Source organism: Megascapheus bottae, chromosome 8, assembly GCF_031878675.1.
Source record: "Megascapheus bottae isolate mThoBot1 chromosome 8, mThoBot2.hap1, whole genome shotgun sequence".
Classification (NCBI taxonomy): Eukaryota; Metazoa; Chordata; class Mammalia; order Rodentia; family Geomyidae; genus Megascapheus; species Megascapheus bottae.
The window spans coordinates 18,034,744-18,058,374 of NC_143516.1; the positions used below are offsets into that span (position 1 = coordinate 18,034,744).

Below are 23,631 nucleotides of genomic sequence, written 5' to 3' on the forward strand. Positions count from 1 at the left end.
TATGGTCACAAAAATAATAGCACATATTACTGGAAATTTGCAGCAATACTGGATACTACTGAAATCTGAAGATCAAACAAAAAATATGCCAGTAATTGGAATTGATTTGAAAAATGTTTCTTGTTATTTCTACCTATGAATTGTAGTATCAATGGTTTATGAAGGCACATCCTACATTGAGATCTTTTTAAAGATATCCTTACCATTAATATATCATTGGGTTAACTGGGTTAAAACTTAACTGTGTTTATCAGTAGATACCTCTGCCCTTTATGGAGGCCAATCACTCTGAACAGCTCTCAGCCAAACCAGCACAACAATTAACACCCCCAAAGGATACCCAGTCATCACCGAATCAAAATGTCATGGAAAAGCAAGATGGTCAGGACCCTTCAACTTCATTCGAAGCACCAGAGCAAGTGGCAAGTATACACTCTGAGAAAGGAGCTCACGATATCTCTGACGAATTAAATAGACAACTGGAAGACATCATAAGCATGTATGGTTCTGCTGTTGGTACAACAGGCAGAGATGGCTCTGCCAAGACCATGGAGCAGTCTGAAAATGCACAAGTACCTGACAAAGAGGATGGGGAATGTGAAGAAACCACTGAAGAGGCTGAAAGAGGAGCCACTGCTCCTGGAGAGCTATCCACAGGCAAGGACCCAGCCAGCAATAAAGAGCAAAAATTTGAAAAGAAGATCCTAAAGGGATTAGGCAAGTAGTTATATTCTATTTTGCATTTTTTTTGGGGGGTAGGGGTAGGGGTTGGTACTAGGTACTAGGACTAGAACTCAGGACCTGGTTGTTGTCCCTGAGCTTTTTTGCTCAAGACTGGAGCTCTACCACTCATAGCTCCACTTCTGTTTGTTTGTTTTTTTTTAATGGTTAATTGGAGATAAGAGTCATTTGAACTTAATTGCCTATGTTGGCTTCAAACTGTGATCATCAGATCTCAGCCTTCAGAGTAGCCAGCATTATAAGCATAAACTACCAGCACCCAGCCAATTATATTACTTAAAAAAAAACACAAAAACAGTGGAGTTCTTGAGCCTTTACTAAAAATCTACATCTAATATTTGGACTACAATAACCCCCTTAGGATTTTCCTAAATTTCTTCTTGTTTTGTTTGTCCCTGGCTTCTTCCTCTTCATAGAGATCACATGAAATTTACAACATGTTTTTCATCTACTCATTATTGCAGTGGTAATTCCCATTGCTTTTAGAGAGAAGATGAAATTTTTTTTACCATTTTCTAAGGCCTTGAACGAATTCCAACCAGTCCCAATTTTACTTCATTCTAGGGTACCCCCAAAATTTCCTTTTTTGAACATCCTGTCCCGTTCCAAGAACATTGCAGCCATTCTATCTTCTTCAATTATTCAAACTTCCCATATTCCTCCCCGTAACCATTTCCTACTGACACCAGCTCATCCCTTTAGACACTTCATTCTTCCACTGATCATTTGGCTTATAACTAAAATGGAATTTTCTTAGATCAACTCTAGAAAAAAGTTTTCACTGTTTGAGATCTTTACTGTATCTTGTACTTTTTTCTTTGTTTAATTAACCAGAATTTGAAATTATACATTTGAGGATTTTTTTCTGACAAGTAGGGCACACATGTATTTAGACACCACTGTATACTTATTGCATAGGTCAAGAAATGACATATTCTAGGTTCAATAGGTATTTATGAATATCTATTGGAAAAATTTGGAACCATCAATTGGGAAAATTGTTTATGCCTCAGCTAGTACAGTCTACATATACGCAAAATATTTTTAAAAGTTAAGTTTTTTCCATACAATAATTACCAATAAGATCACTTAGTAAATATCTTCCATGACTACATAAAATATTTTAACACAAGTAATCAGAAATGTATCAATCAATTATATTTGTCATTAATTGCAGAAAATATATACTTCATTGGTTTAATAAGTATGTGTTAATATCTACTTACCATGGAGCACTGTGCTAAGTATACAAAAATAAAGAAGCCATGGTCCTTTGGTAGGAAAGTGATAGATAGATAGATAGATAGATAGATAGATAGATAGATAGATAGATGCAGATATATAAACTACTTTGTATCTAAATAAGTGCCAAACTGGTGCAGTGGCTCACATCTGTAATCCTAGATACAGGAGGCTGAGATCTGAGGATCATGGTTCAAAGGCAGCCCGGGTACTAAAGACTGTGAGACTCATCTCCAGTTAATCACTAGAAAAGGAGAAGCAGGGCTGTGGCTCAAGTTGTAGAGCAGTAGCCTTGAGCTGAAGAGCTCAAAGACAACACCCAGGTCCAGAGCTCAAGCCCCATGACCTACAACAAACAAACAAACAAACAGGAAGAGGATTTTCTTTTTAAGTATGAGGGACTAGTAAAACCAACATAGTTTCAAAAGAAGATTGAGAATGTTAATTTTATAGAAATAATTGAAAATACATTACTGTACATAGAAAAGTCCCACTAGGGATCTGTCTTCCCTGGTGAATTTCACTGACAATACCACTGATACTTTTCTCATCATGCCAGGCTAAACTGAGCCCCACCTATTCTCCATTACATTTTTTGCAGCAATCATATGACTGTCTTCTAAGCGGGACAGATAACTTATCACGAGCAGTAATTACATCTCACTTGTTTCTGAAAGAGAGGTTGGAAAAATGAATGGGCATTGAGGTTCAAACTAGATTTTAGCCGCAATAAAAGATTAGTACCTATAAAACCCAAAGTATGTCTACATTTGAGTAAGATAGCACTATGATGAACAGAAGTTATTCTTTAACGATTGCAAGAATAGCTAAATAATATTTCCCTACTAACCTACTAAACCCACTTAATACAAAGATTAATCTTTAAAAATCTCTTTGATTTTCAAAGTACAAAGTTTGAATCAATCTCTTTTTTTTTTTTGCCAGCCCTGGGCCTTGAACATACACACACACCTTGTACAATTCCTAAATAATTACATTTACACAATTACCGAATAATAATGGATATTAATTCTGTCATTTCCTAAACTTACTAGACCGAGGTGACCTGTTCTGATTTTTCACAGCTAAATCTGCAACCCAAGCATTCAGGAGCTATTTTTCCCATAGAGGATGTGTAATCTCCCTATATCCTGCAGCAGCTGAGAACAGTTTTAAGTCTCTTTAGCTGATAAGAGTCTCTCTCACCTTGATGTCTGAATTGAAAGAAAGAAAAGAGACTTGCCAGTATGTAGCTCCCTGCCATGCCCCATTAGTAACCCTATTAACGTGTCCCCTTGTCTTCCTCATGCCCACTGCCCAAGCTCAGAACTGGCTTACCAGAGACTCCTTTCACAATGTTATGTTGCCTGCATAACAAGCACAACACAATGATATCATATAACATACCTTCTGCTATTTCACTTGTAACAGATGAAACAGAAAATCATAGGTTTGAAGCACGAACCTAGGGGTTGAGGAAACAAAGCTAAAGCCCACGTCCATTCTGAGCTCAGAATCTATTCAACCTGCTAATTTTATGGACAGGGAAATTAAAGCCCAGGGACTTTAAGAGTTTGCAAGAAGAGAAAAAAAAAAAAGAGTACTGGATGACTTGATGTGATTAGTCACAAAGAAAGCAAGGTATGTAAAAACAACTGGCATGTTGGTTGAAGAATACTGATTGTAGCTTAGTTAATGGATCTTGTCCTCCTGATGTTGAGAAGTTTCACAATTATTATTTTCTCTCTGAACTGCCAATAATTTTTATCTATGATATAAACAGATAATGGAGGAAAGAGGAAAGAGAACTAATGAATTTTAGTACATGCAAGGCATGGGGATATGAGATTTAAAGAAAGGCAAGATGGAAGCCAGGTGCTGGTGACTCATGTCTGTGGTCCTAGCCACTCAGGAGGCTGAGATCTGAAGATGGCAGTTCAAAGCCAGCCTGGACACAAAAGTCCATTAAAACTGTTATCTCCAGTTAACCACCAGAAAACCAGAAATGGTGCTGTGGCGCAAAGTAGTAGAACACTAGCCTTGAGCTGAAGAGCTCAGGGACAACATCCAGGCCAAGAGTTTGAGCCCCACAATTGACAAAAAGAAAATAAGAAAAAGAAAAGAAAAAAGCAAGATGGATAATCCTTATAAAGAGCTTCTGAGAGGAAGAACATAGCACAGATTATGGAAAGTTGAGGAGATGTATCCTAAGTAAAGGTCATTTTGTGCTCCATAAGCGTTGAGGTGATAGTAACACTTGGTGATCCATTTGCTCTAGGGACAGATCCCAATCTTGTTAGATCCCTCCTGGACAGTTTGACTTCCATACCTGCTATTTATATTACTAAAAGAAAGCTTTGCAGAGCCATTTCCATGACTGCAAAGGCGTGGAGTTTCTGAGTAACCAGTGCCAAAGAAATATATCTGGAGTGGGATATTTTACTCACCTAAACTAGATATGTCTTTCAGAACTACCTTTCAAGAGATCTTTAGGAAGTTGGTATTTCCATAGTGTTTACAATACCATTTACTTGGTATTTCCTAGACTGGCTGCTTTCCAAGATGGTCTGATTCATCCATTTTGATTGTTATCTTTATAATCGGAGAGGATACTTATCCTGTGGCTTAGATGCAGGTGCTAAATGTTCTAGAAGGAGAACTAGAACATCAGAGGACTTTAAGGAAAAGAGAAGTTAGCAAAGTCTCATGAGACATAGGAAAGCTAGAACTTCGGGCAGAATCTGAGTGGAGAAGCAGATTAGAGAGACAGATGTAAGGGGAGAGAAAGCCTGTCTCCAATAATTATTAGTGATCTCCTGAACATGACAGGAAATGAATGTGCCAGTATCTTACTACTCTTTCTGGAGTTAAAAAGTGTTTTACTTTGTGACTGTTAATACTTTAAATACATCATGAGCTGAACTAGTAAGTCAAGGTCCACTTCCCAATTGCACAATACATGGTCCCTAAAATACCAGAGACACAAAATTCCAGCCAAGTGGGACACATTGTGGCTAGAAAATACAGGCAGGGTAGGACTTTCCAAATTGATAGTAGCAAAAAAAAAAATCTAAGTGAAATAAACAAAACTTCTGACTATGAGAAGGACAGTACTAGGTAGAAGAACTTTGATAAATTTCAAAGGTGGATAACAAACATACCATCCAAACAGCACTGCTTTGGTTTTGGTTTTGGTTGTTTAAATGAAGTCACAAATGGTTACAATTTCAAGTTACAATTTCAGTTTCAGAGTCATCTAACTTTAAAAGCTGAACTCGGGATCCATTTAATCAGTTGATTAAGTGTGTGTTTTTGTGTGTGCACACACGCACACACACATGCTAATTCTGGAGCTTGGAATCAGGGTCTAGGCTAGCTACTGTCCTTGATATTTTTTTTCCCCTGGTATTCTTTTGCTCAAGGTTAGCACTCTATCACGTAAGTCACAGCTCCACTACAGGCATGAGCTACTGCCCCCTGCCACAACCCACTAATTACATACAATAAAGTTGAGGCCACAGAATATGTGTCTACTAAACAAGTTTGCACAAATAATTGAGGACAGACAGAGTCAATTCTAAAACTTAGTCCAATATGAATTTAACTACCCTAACTTCTTATTGTCTATATATATGAAATTTTTCCATGAAAAGATATCCACAAGCCATGTCTGGTGGCTCACACCTATAGTCCTAGCTACTCAGGACGCTGAGATCCAAGGATCAAGGTTCAAAGCCAGCCTGGGCACAAAAGGACTTGAGATTCTTATCTTCAATTAACCTCTAGAAAACAGGAAGTGGGGCTTGGCTCAAGGTTAGGGCCGCAGCCTTGAGCTGAAGAGCTCAGGGATAAGGGCCTAGGCTCAGAGTTCAAACCCCATGACCCACCAAAAAAAATGTAATTTTGGAAGAGAAAAAAATATATAATTCTGAGCACATCAAATCTGTATGTTATCAACTTTAGTATAAACAATCATTGCCATGTTATAAGTTTGAGAAAAATCCTCATCCACATTTCTGACCCATTTGTTTGAATTTATGATTTTTAATTTTCTTCTTGAATGATAAAGAGGTTCTTGGGTTTTTTTAACTTCTTTGATGTCAAAATAATTCCATTATATTCCAATGTAACTGTACTGTGACCATCCAGGACACTGTGGTTTTTGCAGCCCAGGTGGTTGCCTTTCCTGTAGGCTCCCTACTAAACTGACCACTTCCCACCACTGGCTTTTTCCATCTGTAGTAGGGAAGAAATGACCCTTACTGTGCAATGACACATTAGGGAGACAGCTGGCAGGTCATTGCCTCCTGATAGAATGCCCCCTACAAAAAGTCACTTTTCTTCTGGTGTCAGTAAATGATCCTACTTTTGTGGGAATATAATGGTAGCTTTTCTTAGAAGATAATCCTCTCCACCTTGACCAACCCCCAATAAAACAAACAAATGTTCACAACCTAAGGTCTCTGAGTTCATAAATGTAGGAATTTTGCACATTCTCCAAGTATTTAGATTTTTTTTGCTGCTAATGCTGTTAACAAGAGAAATAATACTTGAAGCTATATGGACCCATCTGAATAGGAACCTTCCACCTTCTATCCAAAATAACAGATTCTCAGAGCACTAAGAGACCTCAAGCAATATGAAGGTTAAACATTAGAAACAAAAGCTTCTCCTCACCACTACAGAAGAAAAAGAAAAAAAAAAAAACCCTAAACACATTTAGCTCAGGAAGAAAGATCCATTGGATTCATTCACTGGTTTTTATCTTTCCAAGAAAGCCATGTAATGGCTTTACTTGTCCATCCTCACCAAGAGAGGTGTTCCAGAATTCATTTGAATGTCACAGAAAGACCTGTTTTACTTCTAGTCAATCAGGACAGTATTCATCTGATGAACATGATTACAGTTTGTGTTACTTGGCTTTATTACCAAGCATTTACTGTGAACAATAAAGTGTTTAGCAGTAGGCTAAACACTGTGCTTGGCCCTGGCCCCGAAATGACCAACAATAACCTCTCTCTTGACTTTCATAAGGAACTGTGGTTCAGGATCTTAGTCTTCCCATGGCCACCATCCACTTGCTGAATGCAAGGTCAAGTTGAGAGTGAAGGAATGGCCTGACCAAATCATGTGGGCTTCTAGAGACATAACTGGAAGCACTTACTTGGCAGGAGTGAGGCAGCAATTATCTTTAGGTATGAGAGACAGGGCCTTTTGCCACAGGCTATAATTAGCCAGAACACCTCATCTCCCACTCAACCCACTTTCTCACTTGTGTTAGGCCATATTTCCTTAATGGGCAAAGATAAACTAACTGTTGGGAACATGGCCCTTTGTTTTTGTTTGCTTTCTTGCTTGAATTTCAAAAGTTTCCATTACTTCTCTAAGCATCCCTCCACACCCCTCCCCACAAAAACATGTAGTGATTTAAAGCAAGAAAAGGCACCCTGGATTCAATCCGCTCCACTTTGGTCTTTTCTGGACCTTTGCTATGACTTCACTGTCTGGGTGGCCTGTAAAGTGCCTTCTCGACCTAACTTTCTTTGATTCAATGTAGTATTGCTAAATTTAGTATGTAAAAATACAAGATGCCAGGCCAGAAGTTTGCCCTAGTGATAGTGCTTGCCTCACATGCACGAAGACCCGGGTTGATTCCTTGGTACCACATACATAGAAAAAGCTGGAAGTGGTGCTGTAGCTCAAGTGGTAGAGCTCTAGCCCTGAGAAAGCCAAGGACAGTGCTCAGACCCTAAGATCAAAACCCAGGACTGGCAAAAAAAAAAATACAAGGTGCCCAATAAAGTTTGAATTTCAGGCAAACAATGACTAAGTTTTACACTTATGTATGTCCCATCCATCTGGCATCTGACTCTTAGTTCTGTATTCTCTGCCTCATAAAAATAAAAGCATAAATTCTAGCCAAGGGGAAAATATCTATTCTTGGGGAGAAGGTGGTAAAGTTGTGAGCATTCTTCAGGAGATTAATATCAGGAAACACGGGCTCTGTTAGGAGGCATGACTCCCTGCTCTTACTAGACAGAGAAGGATCAGACAGTTGAGGACAGGAGAGATCCTCCATCTTGAGTGAATAACTTGAAAAGACATCATTAGCCGTACATGTGGGAGTTACTGCCCCACTTCTTCCTCTCAATTTGGAATAATTGCTTGAAATCCTGAAGACAAAATGTCTAGACAGGGACTGGAGATGTGCTTGCCTAATGTGTTTGAAGCCCTGTGTTCGATTCCACAGTACCACATAAATAGGAAAAGCACCAAGTGGTGCTGTGGCTCAAGTGGTAGACTGCTAGTCTTGAGCAAAAGAAGCTCAGAGACAATGCCCTGAGCAGACATTTATCCAAACTTTCCTGTGAATCTGACTTTGGACTACATAGAATATCACAAACTTCTCAGCTAATCTCCACACTAAGGCAGGTAGCATTCTTTATAGGAGAAGAAAATTCTATCTGAGATTCAGAGAGGCTAAATGATTTGTCCGGGATTGACTAACCTAGCAGTCAATCTGAGATACCAACTCATGTTAACTGACTACCATTTCAACACTCATGTCTTAAAATATCTTTTTTTTAAAGGCAAAGAAGCCAACCTGCTAATGCAGAATCTGAACAAGCTGCAAACACCTGAAGAAAAGCTTGAGTTTTTATTCAAGAAGTACGCTGAATTGGTAAGAGCTTTGATCAGCTCTTTGGGGAAGAAATACCTAGTCTCTTCTTAGAGCTGAGAAGACTATTAGATTTTCATGTACTTCATTATAGACTAGAGCTGGTTACCTCACTCACACAAGCCAAAGCTAAAATTTATAATGAAGAATCTATTTTAAGAAAAAGAAAACCTGAGAAATCACAGCAAAAGGAAGAATGTTCTTAATGGTGCTTAAAACAATTGAAATTTGGGGAATGAGAGAGAAAAGTACAGATAACTGAAAAAATATGAATATTTAAAGTTCTTTTTTATTTCACAACAAAATATACCCAAAATAATAATAAGCAAAGCTTTAAGTTTTCATTCAGTTGTCATATTTAGAGTCTCCAAGGGTTAAAAAGAGAGGAAAGCAGAGAGTGAAGCAATTGCTACCCTCTTACAATATTCTTGTTTGGTCTGGCCCATTTTTGTACTTCCCCATACATTCAAATTTTTTAAAGAAAGCTTTACTTCAGGAAGTTTGTTGAAATGCTTCCCATCTCCAGGCAGATTTACTTTACAGATAAAGAAGCTCCAATTTGGGGTATCTCAGTTTTTAGGGCCTCTAGAAGATCTTAGACATAATTCTTCCTTCTTAATTATTTTTTTTTCTTAAGAAAACCGCCAAGGGGCTGGGAGTGTGGCCTAGAGGTAGAGTACTCGCCTAGCATGCATGTTCGATTCCTTGGTACCACATACACAGAAAAGGCCAGAAGTGGTGCTGTGGCTCAAGTGGTAGAGCTCTCTCCTTGAGCAAAAAGTGCCCAGGCCCTAAGTTCAAGGCCCAGGACTGGCAAAAAAAAAAAAAAAAAACTATCAAAAAGCACTCAGCTTCAGACCCACCAATTCTCTAAGCCTGTGAATGAAGTGGGTGAGTGACTTGCATCCTTTGCTTTACAGTCTAAATCCTCTATTATCAGCCATTGAAATCATTAGCAAACATAGATAAGTTCATTCATGAAAGAGAAAAACTCATTTCCAAATTAAGAATAGCCTAAGAGAATGTATTTTAATCATCTTAAATTGAAATTATCTAGTACTTCCTTTTAAGTACACTAAAGTTTTTAAAGCTTCAATGTACATAAAACAATGACACCAGTACAATTCTAATTTAGTATTTGCTACTTACTTTGGCAACTTGGTAAAAGAGAAAGAAAACATAAAAGACTGCAGAGAAAGTCCTATATGCCTGTTACAGTTCTGCAGTCAGCCACAGCCAAGGCCCGCGCCATTTGGCTGAGGTTAACTCAGTCACAATACGTTCACTTTCATTCATTAAGAAATGAATGCACGGGCCGGGAGTTTGGCCTAGTGGTAAAGTGCTTGCCAAGCATGCATGAAGACCCGGGTTCGATTCCTCGGTACCACATACATAGAAAAAAGCCAGAAGTGGTGCTGAGGCTCAAGTGGTAGAGCTCTAGCCTTGAGAAAGTCCAAAGTCCAAGGACAATGCTCAGGCCCTGAGCTTAAGCCCAGGATTGGCAAAAAAAAAAAAAAAAAAAAAAAAAAAGAAATCCCATGCACTCATAGGCATTCACATAAACATGAAGTCTTGGTGGTGGTGGTCATGGGGCTTAAACTCCGGGCCTGGGCATTGTCCCTCAGCTCTTCAGCTCAAGGCTACAGCCCTACCCCGTGAGCCACTTCCGGTTTTCTGGTGGTTAATTGGAGGTAAGAGTCTCATGGTCTTTAGTTCCCCAGGCTGGCTTTGAACCAAGATGCTCAGATCTCAGCCTCCTGAGTAGCTAGGATTACAGGTGTGAGTCACGGCAACCAGCAACATGAATTCGTTGAGTGTAATTAGCTACAAAAAAAATAAAAAACAACCAAAGGTTAAGGGGTTTTATTTTAGAGCCACCCAAAATAGAGCCAGTAAATTTTACAACCGTATGATCCTTTAGTATAACTGAAATATTAACTGGTCAAGCACAAATCATCTGTCTTCCAACTTATAAAGCACTTTTCTTCCTCCTGACAGGAGGCAATATTGCTCATTTCCTGGGGACAAAGGTGTCTGTCTGGAGATGGTTTTAAGTGTCAAAGCTGACAGTGTTATTAGCATAGATGGGTAGGTGGTACTGATGTTCAGCAGCCTACAATGAACATTGTTTTGCACAATCCAAAATATGTAATCCCCACGTCAGTGGTGTTGACACGCATTTTCATCTTTAAGAGGTCAAGTCTAAGTCATAATGAGAGTCACAATACGTAAATTTCAACAAGGACTGTCATTCACCATCCCAAAATAATCCCGGCAATCAATTACAGTACAAAGCCAAAGAACATATCCAACATAAACAGAAAGTTTAACATAAGAAACGCAATTTTAAAAAACTCATTGACTTCCTAGAAAAATATAAATTTCAATCAATATTTTTAGTTTTGGTTTATTTTAATATTTGGTTTCCCACACACACACAAGTTAATTTCCCTAGCAAGTAAAAATTTTATATGTGTACAGAGATAGAATATCAAATGTGCATCCCTTTGGCTTAATCTGGCAAGCATTTTATAATGGTTATTTCATTGTGGCAGAAGGAAATGAATAAAGCAAAATGTCGACGTTCCTATAGCTCACAAAGAAAGAATTCCTAAACATTTTAAAACTAACACATACGTCCTGGCCCATGTGGTATGTGTATCCATTTACATGAGGTTCTTTGAGGTCCCAGGAGCATCTGTGGTTGAGAGGGACCTGAGGGCTCTCCAGGGCTTTTCTTTTCATCATTTGCACTGCTACCTTCCTGGCTTAGGCACCATTCAGGCACTAAGGGAACACAGAGCTACATCCAAAAGGCTGCTGCATGAATATGGCCTGGAAGTAACATTCCAACCATCCACTAGTTTCTTTCTGGAGGCTTCTGATGGTTGATCCTGAATTAATATTCCATGATGATATTATCCAATTTAGAAAATAAAAGAGTCAGAAAGAACGCCATCGACCCATTTGTAAGGAAATGGAAAGACTTAGAAAAAAATCATATTAAGTGAAGCCAGACTCAAAGGAACATAGGCTTAATGGTTTCCCTCATTTGTCATAGTCAGTAGAAAACTTGGGCTCTCCTAGCAGAGATTTACAATAGAACAAAATCTAGATACATAAGGCCATATAGTATGATGCTAAATGTAAGGACCTCCAGGATATAGAAACAAAAGCCATATAATGAGTGATTGTTGTCCTTAATGTACTATGTTATCTCTCATCTCTTTTGCTGTCCCTTGGTTATCTTATATTGTTACAATATTTCACCTTGTTATCTGATATATTTTATATATGCTTAATTGGTTATTTGAAATTGGATAGGGAAGGGGGAAAACAAGATGAGTGGGTGGGGGGAGGGAAATGGGGACCAAGACATGAGAAAGGGTATCACTGTCTGTGAAGTAATGCATCTTCTATCTGGTGAATATAATGTAACCCTTCTAGTAATTGCAATAAAAATATATGGAAAAAAGAAAACAAAACACAACAAAACAACCGCATCAAGTTACATTTACATTTCTGATAAATAATAATAAATATTTTTAGGGTAAAAAGTGTAGCCCATCTCATAACTGGAATGTTGCCCTCAGCAACATTTCCTTATTTATCTGAAATTTAAATTTAACTAGGTGTCCTGTGTTTTATCTGGCAACCCTACCCTAGAATTTTAGCATCCCAGGATGGAAAGTACAGGGGTAAATTGGTTTCATTTCACATGCCATCTGTGATTGCCAGAAACAAGTGCTTATGGTGTCTTGGCTGTAGGCACAGAGAGCGGGTGGGGGCTGGTTAAGCAGGAAACAGGGTATGTTACAGATATTTGTGTTTCGTGCTGTTGAGTTATGCAGTGGTTATTTCTGACTCTGGTGACAATTCATCTCTTCTGTGCCTTTCCCACACCCAAAATATCCATACCCAAAGCCTAAAATTATAAAGAAGATTCATCTTTTGTTCACCAGTAGGCCATTTTTCGCTTTTCTTTTTACAAAAACAAATAGCACTAGAAGTTTGTTTTGAGAAAGACTTAGAAGAAGGGAATCATAACCCAAGCAAATTGTTGATCATTGTCTGAATGAAAGGCTTTGTCATAAATTCTGACACTTCTCAGATTCTGAGATACATCCTGTTCATACTGTTGGACTGAAGAACAACAGCTCTAGGCACCAACAAAAAACAAAAAGCCCCCAAAAAATCAAAGAAGAGACTACTAATTCCAGTAGTAAATAGAAAATCTCTCGATTCTATGCTGTTAACACTATCACAAGTACCACAAAGGTGATGTTTGTGGAGGAATAGGTAATAGCAAAACAAACAAACCCTACTCCCTAACAGAGTTTGCTTCTTTTCTATCAACCCCAAAGAGGCTCCAGTCAATTTTGTTCCCATTTGCACTCCCCAACTTTAGCTGGATGTACATCGCACTGAGCAAAAGAAGTTAAGACTCCTGCAGAAGAAACAGGTACAAATCCAGAAAGAAAAGGACCAGTTACAAAGCGAGCACAGCAAAGCAATCCTTGCCAGAAGCAAACTGGAGAGTCTGTGCCGGGAGCTACAGAGACACAATAAGACTCTGAAGGTACGTGTCACCTCTGATGGATTAATGGCATGCTTGCTTGCAGACTACATGGACATAGGCCTCTCCTACCTGTGGACAGAGCATGAATCTAGCCATCAGAAAGCGCTGAGTTTCAACATTTGCTTGCTCATGATCTTCAACCTATCATTTTTCATCTATCACTTTTCTTACCCATAAAATGAGGATTTCTATAAAGTTGGGGAGAAACTAGGTAAATTTCCATATTTAAGAAACCCACAAATACAAAGTAGGTATTTTATAAAGTAGTCCTTAGTTTACTATTTAAGACATTTGTAAAAAAAAAAAAAAAACTTCAACATTTGTATTACATTAAATTCTGTACAACATGAGACAGATCCGAAACTAATTGATACAAGAAAGTGAGATTGAAAGTCAACATGTCAATAGTTATCTGCGATTAAAAAAAAATAAAGAGCTACTTGAAAAGCAATCACTGGGACTCCTCCGACTTAATTATTCAATCTAAAAATAATAGACTGATCACTTTGGTTGGTCTGCATAGGGTTTATTAATTATAACCCTAAGCTCCTAATAGTGTGGTTAATTTGATTACATGCAGACACTAGCTCCATTCAATAAAACAAGACTCTGGGCTTTCAGAATAATGCCGTCTTTGTCCATAGTTTCCTTTCAGAGGATGATCTCAAAGCCCTGGACAAACAACAATTAACCAGACACTAATGTTTCTGTGAGGTACTAATTACTACATATGGTTAAAGGAGATGCTTTAAGAAATGATGGCACTAAGGACTATGAAAAATCCAGACTAGCCTGGGCCTAGAAATGGATGTGTCATCCCCAACTCAAGATAGGTAAGCAAAGAAACCACACATGGATGCCTAAGTCTCCAAACTCTTGAGAATGTCATACAATATGGAGATGCAGATTAAATCAAGCAGGGGAGTTCTTCTAGCAATCAATTCTCTTGATTGTCTGTCCTTTTTATATTGTAGTTTTTATTGTTCTTATCAAAAAGCTATACAAAAGGGTGTTATAATTCCATAAGTCAGGTGATAAGTATAGTGCTTCTTAGACAATGTCACCTCTTCCTCCACTTTCCCCCTTTTCCCCCTTCCTATCCCTGCCCAAAAGTTGCTTCGTTCATCTTTCACATAGTGCATTAGTTCACCCTCCCACCTCCATTCTTGTGCCCCCACCTTTGTCTTTTATCTATATCTTCTTTAAAAAAGTTTACTACTAGCTGGGTGGCTCACATCTGTAATCCTAGCTACTCATGAGGCTGAGATCTGAGGATTCTAGTTCAAAGCCAGCCCGGGCACAAAAGGACCTGAGACTCTTATCTCCAATTAACCTCCAGAAAATGAGAAGTGGGGCTTGGCTAAAGGGTAGGGTGGTAGCCTTGAGCTGAAGAGCTCAGGGACAGGGCCCAGGCCAAGTTCAAGCCCTATGACCCACAAAAAAAAAAGAAAAAAGAAAAGAAAAACAAAGTTTACTACTGAAGACTATATTTATTGGCTATAAAATTCAACATTGACAGGATTTGTTTCTAGTTTTTCTTTAAGCTTTATATAAATTGTACACTAACTATATTCTAGCCTCCATAGTTTCTGATGAAAATCAAAACTCAGTGGATTGGCTATTCCTTTATATATGATATCACATTCTCTGGCTACTGTCAATTGATTTTTTCCCCTATAGTTTCTACTGATTTTTGGCTTTCAGAACCTTAACTACTTTATGATCAATAACAGTTTTTTTCAGATATATCATACCTGGTATTTGTTGAGTATTTTGTATCTGGTTGTTTTTTTCCATCAAATTTGGAGATTTTTTTTTTTGCCAGTCCTGGGCTTGAGCTCAGGGCCTGAGCCATATCCTTGGACTTTCTCAAGGCTAGAGCTCTACCACTTGAGCCTCAGCACCACTTCTGGCTTTTTTTCTATATATGTGGTACCAAGAAATCAAACCCGGGTGCATGTTAGGCAAGCACTCTACCACTAGGCCAAACTCCCGGCCCAAATTTGGAGATTTTTCAGCCATTATTTCTTCAAGTATTATTTTTCCTCCTTCCCTACCTCTCTTCTCTGTCTCCTAAGATTCTAAATTCATGTGTGTCTTTTGATCCTTTCTATAGCTCCCAGAGTCTCTCACTGTGTTGGTCATCTGTCCCTCTTGCTCTTATATCTTCATGTCTATTAGTCTATCTTCATTCACCTTCATTGTTTCTTTCTTTGTCATCTCTATTATATTTTAAATCCATCCAGTGGTCTTAAATTTCTGATTCCATAATATTTAATTGATCATCAGTTGAGACTATCTTTTTTCCATTACATCACTGAGCAGAGTTATAATACCTACATAAGAGTTCTTTTCTTCTATTTCTACATGGAGACTATTGCAGAATAAGCCTACTCTGTCCTTTCTTTTGATAAGTGGTCACTTTTTCTATTTTTCATGTGTCAAACCATTGCCAATTGTATCTTGGCTATTGTAACTGACGTACTTGAAAACAGATTCCACCATTGCATTGACCTTTCTTGGCTGTGATGAAATACCTTAGAGAAATCAACTTAAAGGAGGGCCAGTTGTTTGGGGATCATGGTTTCATCCAGACTATGGTGACTGGCTTCCTTGTTTCTGGATTGTGGTGAGGCCGAATCTCACCATGTGAAGGAGGTGGCAGAGCAGGTAACTCTACCTGCGTTGGGAGGCATGCCCAGTGACCTACTTTCTCCAAGCAGGCTTCACCTCCTAACAGGCCATTCAGCATCAACGGATGAGACCACTTGACCCCCTCATGATAGAAATAACTTCCCCAAAGCCCATCAGTTGGGAATCATCCTTTAAAACATGAATCTTTAGGGTATAAACTTGTTATGGGAACCACAATAACTAAAGCCTTTGAATGATGTCTTCTTTTGTTTTATTTTTTTTTCCAGTTTAGCTAAAGCTGCAATTCTTTGTTCCTTGGATAGTAGCTTAGCTCTTCGTTCAGTTGTTGTTGTTGTTATTGTTGTTGTTTCTAAACTGGGTTGCTTTATGTCTACTCTATACAGGTAATGGCTCAGAATCAAAGTTCAAGGCAAGCTTATTCATGGCATTCAGAGTTCTCCCTCTCTCAGTCTCCTCTTCCTGGAAATCTCTTCTCCATTTCAGGGGCTGTAATTGCTTAGAATTCTGCACTCTTGTTCTGCAAATCAGAAGGAGGGTAGATTTCCTAGGAAAGTTTTACTGGCAAGTGTCAACTTGCCTCTGATCTGCCTAATTTTCTTGCTTTGCCAATGTGTTTACATGGCTGTTTCTTGCATTATTTGGTCCAGCAATTATAGATATTATCGTCAGAAAGTTCAGCGTGGTATGACCTTTTTGGCTATACTAGTAAGACAGTGTCAGCACCTGAATTTAACACCCATGAAATAGAATCCTGGGAAGACAGAGAGACAATGCATATCCAGGTCTTTCTACCACCATTTGCTTTAACCTTCACTGTGTCTTATTAAAACTGTTCTCCATTAAGATAAAAGCCCACACAAAACCCACACAAGTCAGAATAGTTTAGTGAAAGTATAGTGTGCTAATTTTAACAAAAAACTACATATCTTTGAAGTAACACATTTGAGTCTAAAACAATATTGGAAAGACTTGTCTAGTGAGAGATGTATCTCGGGGAAAAGGTTTTGCTAAGGAAATTAATAACACAAAATTTTTAGTGTGCAAAGGCCAACAGCCATCAGTTCTTCCAAGCTACTCATGTGTCTGTATCTAAATTGACAATGTGTCATTTAATTAAATAAATATTAACTGAATACCTATGGATGTGCTAGGCATAGCACCAGATCTAAGATCTGCTATGGCAGTCATAAAAACTGTGTCCTTCATCCTTATTTGCATTACTGACTTTTGTTTCATGTTGAATGATGTACTTGACTTTTTTTTTTTTTTTGGTCAGTCATGGGACTTGAACTCTGGGCCTGGGTGCTGTCCCTGAGCACTTCACCTCAAGGCTAGCAGTCTACCACTTGAGCACCACTTCTAGTTTTCTGGTGGTTAATTGGAAATAAGTCTCATAGGGACTTTTCTACCCAGACTGTCTTCAAACAGTGATCCTCTGATCTCAGCATTCTGAGTAGCTAGGATTACAGGTATGAGCCAGCAGTACCCAGCTAGATTTTTTTCTATCTCATTAAGAAACAGTATAGGCAGGTGGGGTGGTATAATCTATAATATGAGCACTCAGGAGGTGGAAATATGAGATCAAAAGTCTGAAACAGGCTGGCCTCCACAGTAAAACCCTTTCTCAAAAAAGAGAGAGGAAGAAAAGATGAGAAGGGAAGGGAATGGGAGGAAGAAGCAAGAGAGAGAAGAAAAAACAGAGAAGAGAGGAAGAGGAGAGAGGACAAAGAAGGAATGGAAGATGTCCCTTTTGTGGCCAGGATTGAGTGTGGTACAGTAGTTGACCACGAGTGTAGTGGCATCCTAACATCTGCTCCTTCTTTAGGCAGCCAGCTTCCCTGTGGATGGGATCTTTATCAGTTCACCTACAGTTCACATCATGGTCTGTAGTCGTGTAATTCAGAACTTCTTGACCTCTAAGCTTATCAGAAACAATGAGATGAAAGTCACTCTTGCATGCCTATTTTATTGCTCTTAACGAATAGCAATAGTAATCTTTAGTAACACATATATAGTAGACATTAGTTCAGGGAATGCCATATCATTTCATTTCTTCATATTTGGAAGTATAACTACCTTTCACAATATCCCTGAGGAGTTATTGCTAGACTAAAGTTTATAACAAAACTGAATTACAAGACTCATGGCCATGTCAGGGATAGGAAATGGTTTAAAATTGTATAGAAAAGATGAAAGCCCAGTGATAAAATGTTTTCAGAGCACGTATTTTCAGGATCAGTTTTTATTTTGATCACATTGTTCTATTGTAATAAAGATTTGTGCAATTACTCCTGCTAAAGTAATTATTTCTTTTTTAAAATCCTATTGTATAATTTGAACTTGGTAGGCAACCAAATGCAGTATATTTTTACTTGCCAACAATGAAGCAAGCTTTCATATTAACAATCAATCAGAGCTGAAAAGAATTCTAAAATGCCTGTGTCATTTGTCGTCAGTATGTCTATCTTTGGTATGATGTACCAAGATCAACTCCTTTTATTCTAAAAGAATGAGAGGAATAATCACAAAGCAAATAATTCTCAATGTAGATGTAGAAGGAAATTGGGCATATTGTTAATGTCAAGCAATGAATGTAGAGTTTTGATTTCAGGGGGAAAAGAGAACAAAAATAATATAAAAACTAATTTACAAGTCTCTGTTAACAAAGGATTGGGGAGAGATCAGCTATTTTATTTTAGAGATAAAGAAACTTAGAACAATATTACTTTTAGATTCAAATGCTATATTGACTATTTAAATTACTCAATGTAACACATAGAATTTGTCTTCCAGAAATAAAATACCCAGCTTACTTAGAAAATTTCCTTTTATATTTTAATATCTTTTTTTGTTGTACTTTTTGGTCAGTATTGGGGCTTAACTCTAGGCCTAGGCACTGTCCCAGAGTTCTTCAGCTTAAGGCTAGTGCTCTACCACTTGAGCCACAGCACCACTTGTGGTTTTCTGGTGATTAATTGGAGATAAGAGACTCATGGACTTTAGTGCCCAGACTGGCTTTGAACCATGATCCTCAGATCTCAGCCTCTTGAGTAGCTAGGATTACAGGCGTGAGCCACCAGTGCCCAGACTATTTTAATAGCTTTATTCACACACACACACACACACACACACACACTCACACTTTTCCCTTTTTAAGCTTTCTGATACCAAGAACAAGTTTACATTACTATAACACCTTTATAAAACCTGGATATGACAACCCTGTGGTTAATACGACATGGTTTTTATAGAAGAATTTTAGCCCTATCACTCCTCTTCCTGTGCCTTTCTAAAGGAACAAAAGGAACATGATTTATCCCATCATTCAAGTTAAGGGGCCTTTTTTCCAGGCCATAGTGGAACTATCAGAACTGTGTGACTATTTGTCAGAATCACTACAGTCCATTTATCTGGCAGGGGACCCATCATCTTTAAAACAAGCCTGCTCATCACCAGGATCAAATTCAGGGTCCCCCTAGCATCTGCTCTGAGTGACTTGCGCATAACTGCTACAACCTCTGCTCATCTATTTACTTGGGGATAGGATAGCTTCAGCTCAAAAGAACTGGGGTCGAGGGCGGGGGGGGGGGTATTCCATTTACTCTATACACCGGGTCCTCTGGGTGATGGTACACAGAGTTCTCTAAGCCTGTGCGCCAGCATAACAAAAATATTTGGCTTTTTATTCACAGGAGGAAACCCTCCAACGAGCACGTGAAGAAGAAGAGAAAAGGAAAGAGATCACAAGTCATTTCCAGACTACACTGACAGATATCCAGGCTCAGATAGAGCAACAGAGTGAACGGAATATGAAGCTTTGTCAAGAGAACACAGAGCTTGCAGAAAAACTGAAAAGCGTCATTGATCAGTATGAGCTCAGAGAGGAGGTGAGAACCACATGGAGCCCTTTGAAGAACTGCACGTAGGTCAGGATCTGGGTTGTGAAGGTGTGGAACTTGCTTAGTAACCACAGTCACCACCGGCCTTGACTGATGAATGGTTAGGATTGGATTTCCTTTACGTCTAGACAGATGGCACTTACAAAATGCCTGGCAGAAATTCAAACTGGATTTCTTCAAAACTGAAATCACTGTAAAGGCAGTAAGTAGAAAGTGGGTGGCTATCCTTGGAAACAATCTTTCTCAGCCCTTTTAGAATGCGCTCTGTGTAGACAAAAACAGCTCTCATTTTCTTAATAAAATCATTACATCATCTAAATCAAGAGGCAGTGGTCTGCACAGCATACAAACCAATATTAGTGTTAATACTATAACAATTAGAATAATGATTTAGTTATATGGCACTCAGTTTTGTCAGGCAATATGCTAACTGCTGTACTTTGTATATAATCTGTCATTTAATTGTCTCAGTCTTCAGTCTTAAATCAACCAGAAAAGATTGTATTTTCCACATTTTGTATATATTAAGCAAAGGCTCAGAGGCAAAATCACTAATAGTCACAAAAACTGAGATTATTTTTTTAATACTTTCAAGGTCCTTAAGACCCCAGATGGCCCCTTGGGGGATTTGTTAAGATTATATTCCTTTCCTCTCCTAGCCAAATTTTACATTTTAAAATATAACATAACATAGTCAAAGTGACTCTTTTGGCAATATGCTATGAAAGAAAAAAAGAACCTGAGCCAAGAGCATATGGTCCCAGTGGTTTGGTAAACAGGAAAATCTTCACCGTGTATCAAAATGCCATGCAACCACATCAAACCCAGTTCAGATTAAAAAAAGAAAAGAAAAGAAAAAGAAAAAGAAGGAAGGAAGATGTGAAAGGAAAATAACACACTCTTCAGAGAGCTTCAGATGGGAACCACCTGGTACACTAATTGTATCTTCCCACAATCAGTAAAGCCTAGGTACAGACTTTCATGTGGCCTCTTTTTGATGGGACAGCCTCATGACCAAGAGAGTCTTCTCCACACGGCAGAGTGGGAACTTCACTTTATATAGAAAGCCCAGAGGTCAAAAGGTTCCTCTGCGGCCCCTGACTCACTTGTGTGTCATCCTCACTTGTGTGTCATCCTCACTTGTGTGTCATCCTCACTTGTGTTAGCTGTCACAAATGTGTGTTATAATGCGCTTAGAGATTTGTTTTGCCACAAGAGCTTTGGAAGTCTAATATCCACTGGCCCCACTGATTCTAGGCCTGTGGCAAGGCAGTAAACCATCATTGTGAGAAGTATGGGCCCAAAGCTTTTCATTTCTCAGCAGCCAGGAAGTGGAAGAGGAAGAGGAAGGGGCAGGAGCAGGATCTATAATTCCCCTCAAGGGCACAATCACAAATCAGGCCACACTTCTCCCATTTTTCTACTACACCCCACTAATGGAAAGTCAGACACATAGCCTTTGGGTGTCATTTCAGATCCAAAGGAAAACATCAGTCCACTAGACAGAGTGCAATTTGAGGACCTGGGACTCATTCCTACACACAGGACCATGTGGTGCTAACTCACGGCTTTCTCACAATAGTGCAGATAATACAGATGATGAATTATGTTACTGTCGTGGTTAAGAAAGCCAAAATCCTCTGACATAGTTCTCTATCGCTCACAGTATAGATCTTTGTGATGGTTAGCATAATAGCATCCTATTAATTAGTAGATTTAAAAAATAATGTTAGGATCTTAGCCAGGAACTGGTAGCTCATGCCTGTGATCCTAGCTACTGAAGAAACTGAGATATGAGATTGTGGTTCAAAGCCAGGCCTGGCACCCTTATTCCTGAGACCCTTATTTCAAAGTAATCACCAAAAAAGCTGGAAGTAGAGCTGTGGCTGAAGTGGTAGAATGTTAGCCTTGAATTTATAAAAAAGGATAATGCCCACACATTGAGCTAAAGTCCCAATACTGGCACACATGCATACAGACACACACACACACACACACACACACACACACACACACTAATAACAATGTTCAAATCGTTAGGCATTAACAGGGCTGGCCTCTGGCACCTCCCTCCTTGTGGTTCCCACGGCACATGCAGCAATGCCAGCTCATTTATTCCACACACTTGTTAAATCTCAAAACAGAATTTGTGGTCATGTGAATTATTTTTGTTTCCTTGTGTTCTTTATTTTTCCCTAGCATCTGGACAAAATATTTAAGCACAGAGAACTGCAGCAGAAGCTGGTGGATGCGAAACTTGAGCAGGCCCAAGAGCTGATGAAGGAAGCAGAGGAGAGACACAATCGAGAGAAGGAATATGTACTTATCATTTTAGTTGGTGTGCATACCTGGTCTACCTTGGTGTCACAGACTCTCTGTAACAAAGGTGTTTCCAATCATAGATAAAGAGCCCTAGATGGATAAAGGAAGAACCATCCCCCCCACACACGCACTTCTTCGGAGTACTAGAACTAACTGGTTGTTCAAAGTACCATACACTACTTCTCACATAAAATACTCCAAGGACTATTCAATGAATTGTTTGAAGTACCTGTCATCTCCTGAGCCCATTTTAGGTATGAGAGTATAGCTATGAACAAGACAGAGAAAGCTTATCTCCCTCCAGGCAGATTAGAGTCTGACTTGGAGCAGGCAGCCAATAGTTTCAGAGAGCATTGTTATCTATAAAAATAAAGAAGACCAGAAAAGGAATCAAAGGAGAGGATCTACTTTAAATCGGGTTATCCCAAATGGGTGGAGGACACTGGAACTAAGCCCTACCCAATAGGGGCTGCCAAGTTCCAAAAACAGCAAAAGGTCAGAGGAGCCAGAGCGCGTTGACCAAGTAGGGAAAGGTTTACAATGAACTCACAGAGGTAGGCAATTATTAACACTGCTTTATCTTATATGGTTTGGAAAGCAGTATGGAGCCAGTCATGGTGGCATATGCTTGTAATCCCAGTATTCAGAGGGTTAAGGCATGATCCTCCGCTCTCAGCATCCTCAGTAGCTAGGATTACAGGTGTGAGCCACCGCGCCCGGCATGTGTGGCTATTTCATATTAGAAAGCTAGGCGCTAAGAAATGGATCCCATCTAGCTCTTAAAGAAATACAGCATTCAATTATTTCTCCAAATCCAAGGAAACAGATACCCTCTGAGATAACACACACTTCATACAGGACAGTAGTACTTTCATATGGAATGCATGAGACATGGCGGAGGGGGATTAAGACAAAGATGTGGATGAAGGATCCTGGGGATGAGGGGGACCCGGCCTTAGTGAGGAGCTAGCACACTACCACATTTTCCTACCCTGGCTTAGCAAAATGACAGATCTGAGTCCAAGATAGGAGGCCCCTGAGACCTCAAAGCTGGCCATGTGCATGGCTTCCAACTCAGTGCAACTTCATCAGGAGAGCAGTGAGGTACCATGCCTGAGCTGGGGGTCTTAATAAGCCACCACCTGCTTCCCTCCAAGCCAGGACAACAGTCCCACCTGGCTCAAAAAGACCACTGCAGGTCCCACATGCAGCTGCCCTAAGTCTCGCCTAGAATCAATCAAGTGTACTTCATAATTATCTTTAGGTGATAGCATGTTTAAAAAACAACAACTAGAAGTCTTATATGACATATCATCCATTGTGAATTTTATAGAACAATGCCAAGGCCACAGGTCAACATTAAAACCGACACACATCTTAAACTAAAAGAACATATTTTACATAAGTGCATGTCGATGTGATGCTAATGGCACCTATCACAATTCCACCGATTCAGGGCTTACTTCTGACCAAGCCTGACCAGGGAAGGGATAAAGCCTCTTCCTTTATAAATC

At 39.1% G+C, this 23,631-nt stretch overlaps 1 protein-coding gene across 1 annotated transcript in view; it reads left to right on the forward strand.

Moving 5' to 3' along the window:
- The first annotated feature begins 272 nt into the window (after positions 1 to 272).
- Positions 273 to 23,631, forward strand: part of Txlnb (taxilin beta) — a 36,751-nt gene continuing 13,392 nt past the window's right edge. The window contains exons 1-5 of the mRNA XM_090337634.1: positions 273 to 717; positions 8,574 to 8,665; positions 13,071 to 13,241; positions 19,589 to 19,783; positions 21,995 to 22,114. Coding sequence (XP_090193760.1) covers positions 273 to 717; positions 8,574 to 8,665; positions 13,071 to 13,241; positions 19,589 to 19,783; positions 21,995 to 22,114 — 1,023 coding nt within the window. The remainder of the gene's footprint in view (positions 718 to 8,573; positions 8,666 to 13,070; positions 13,242 to 19,588; positions 19,784 to 21,994; positions 22,115 to 23,631) is intronic.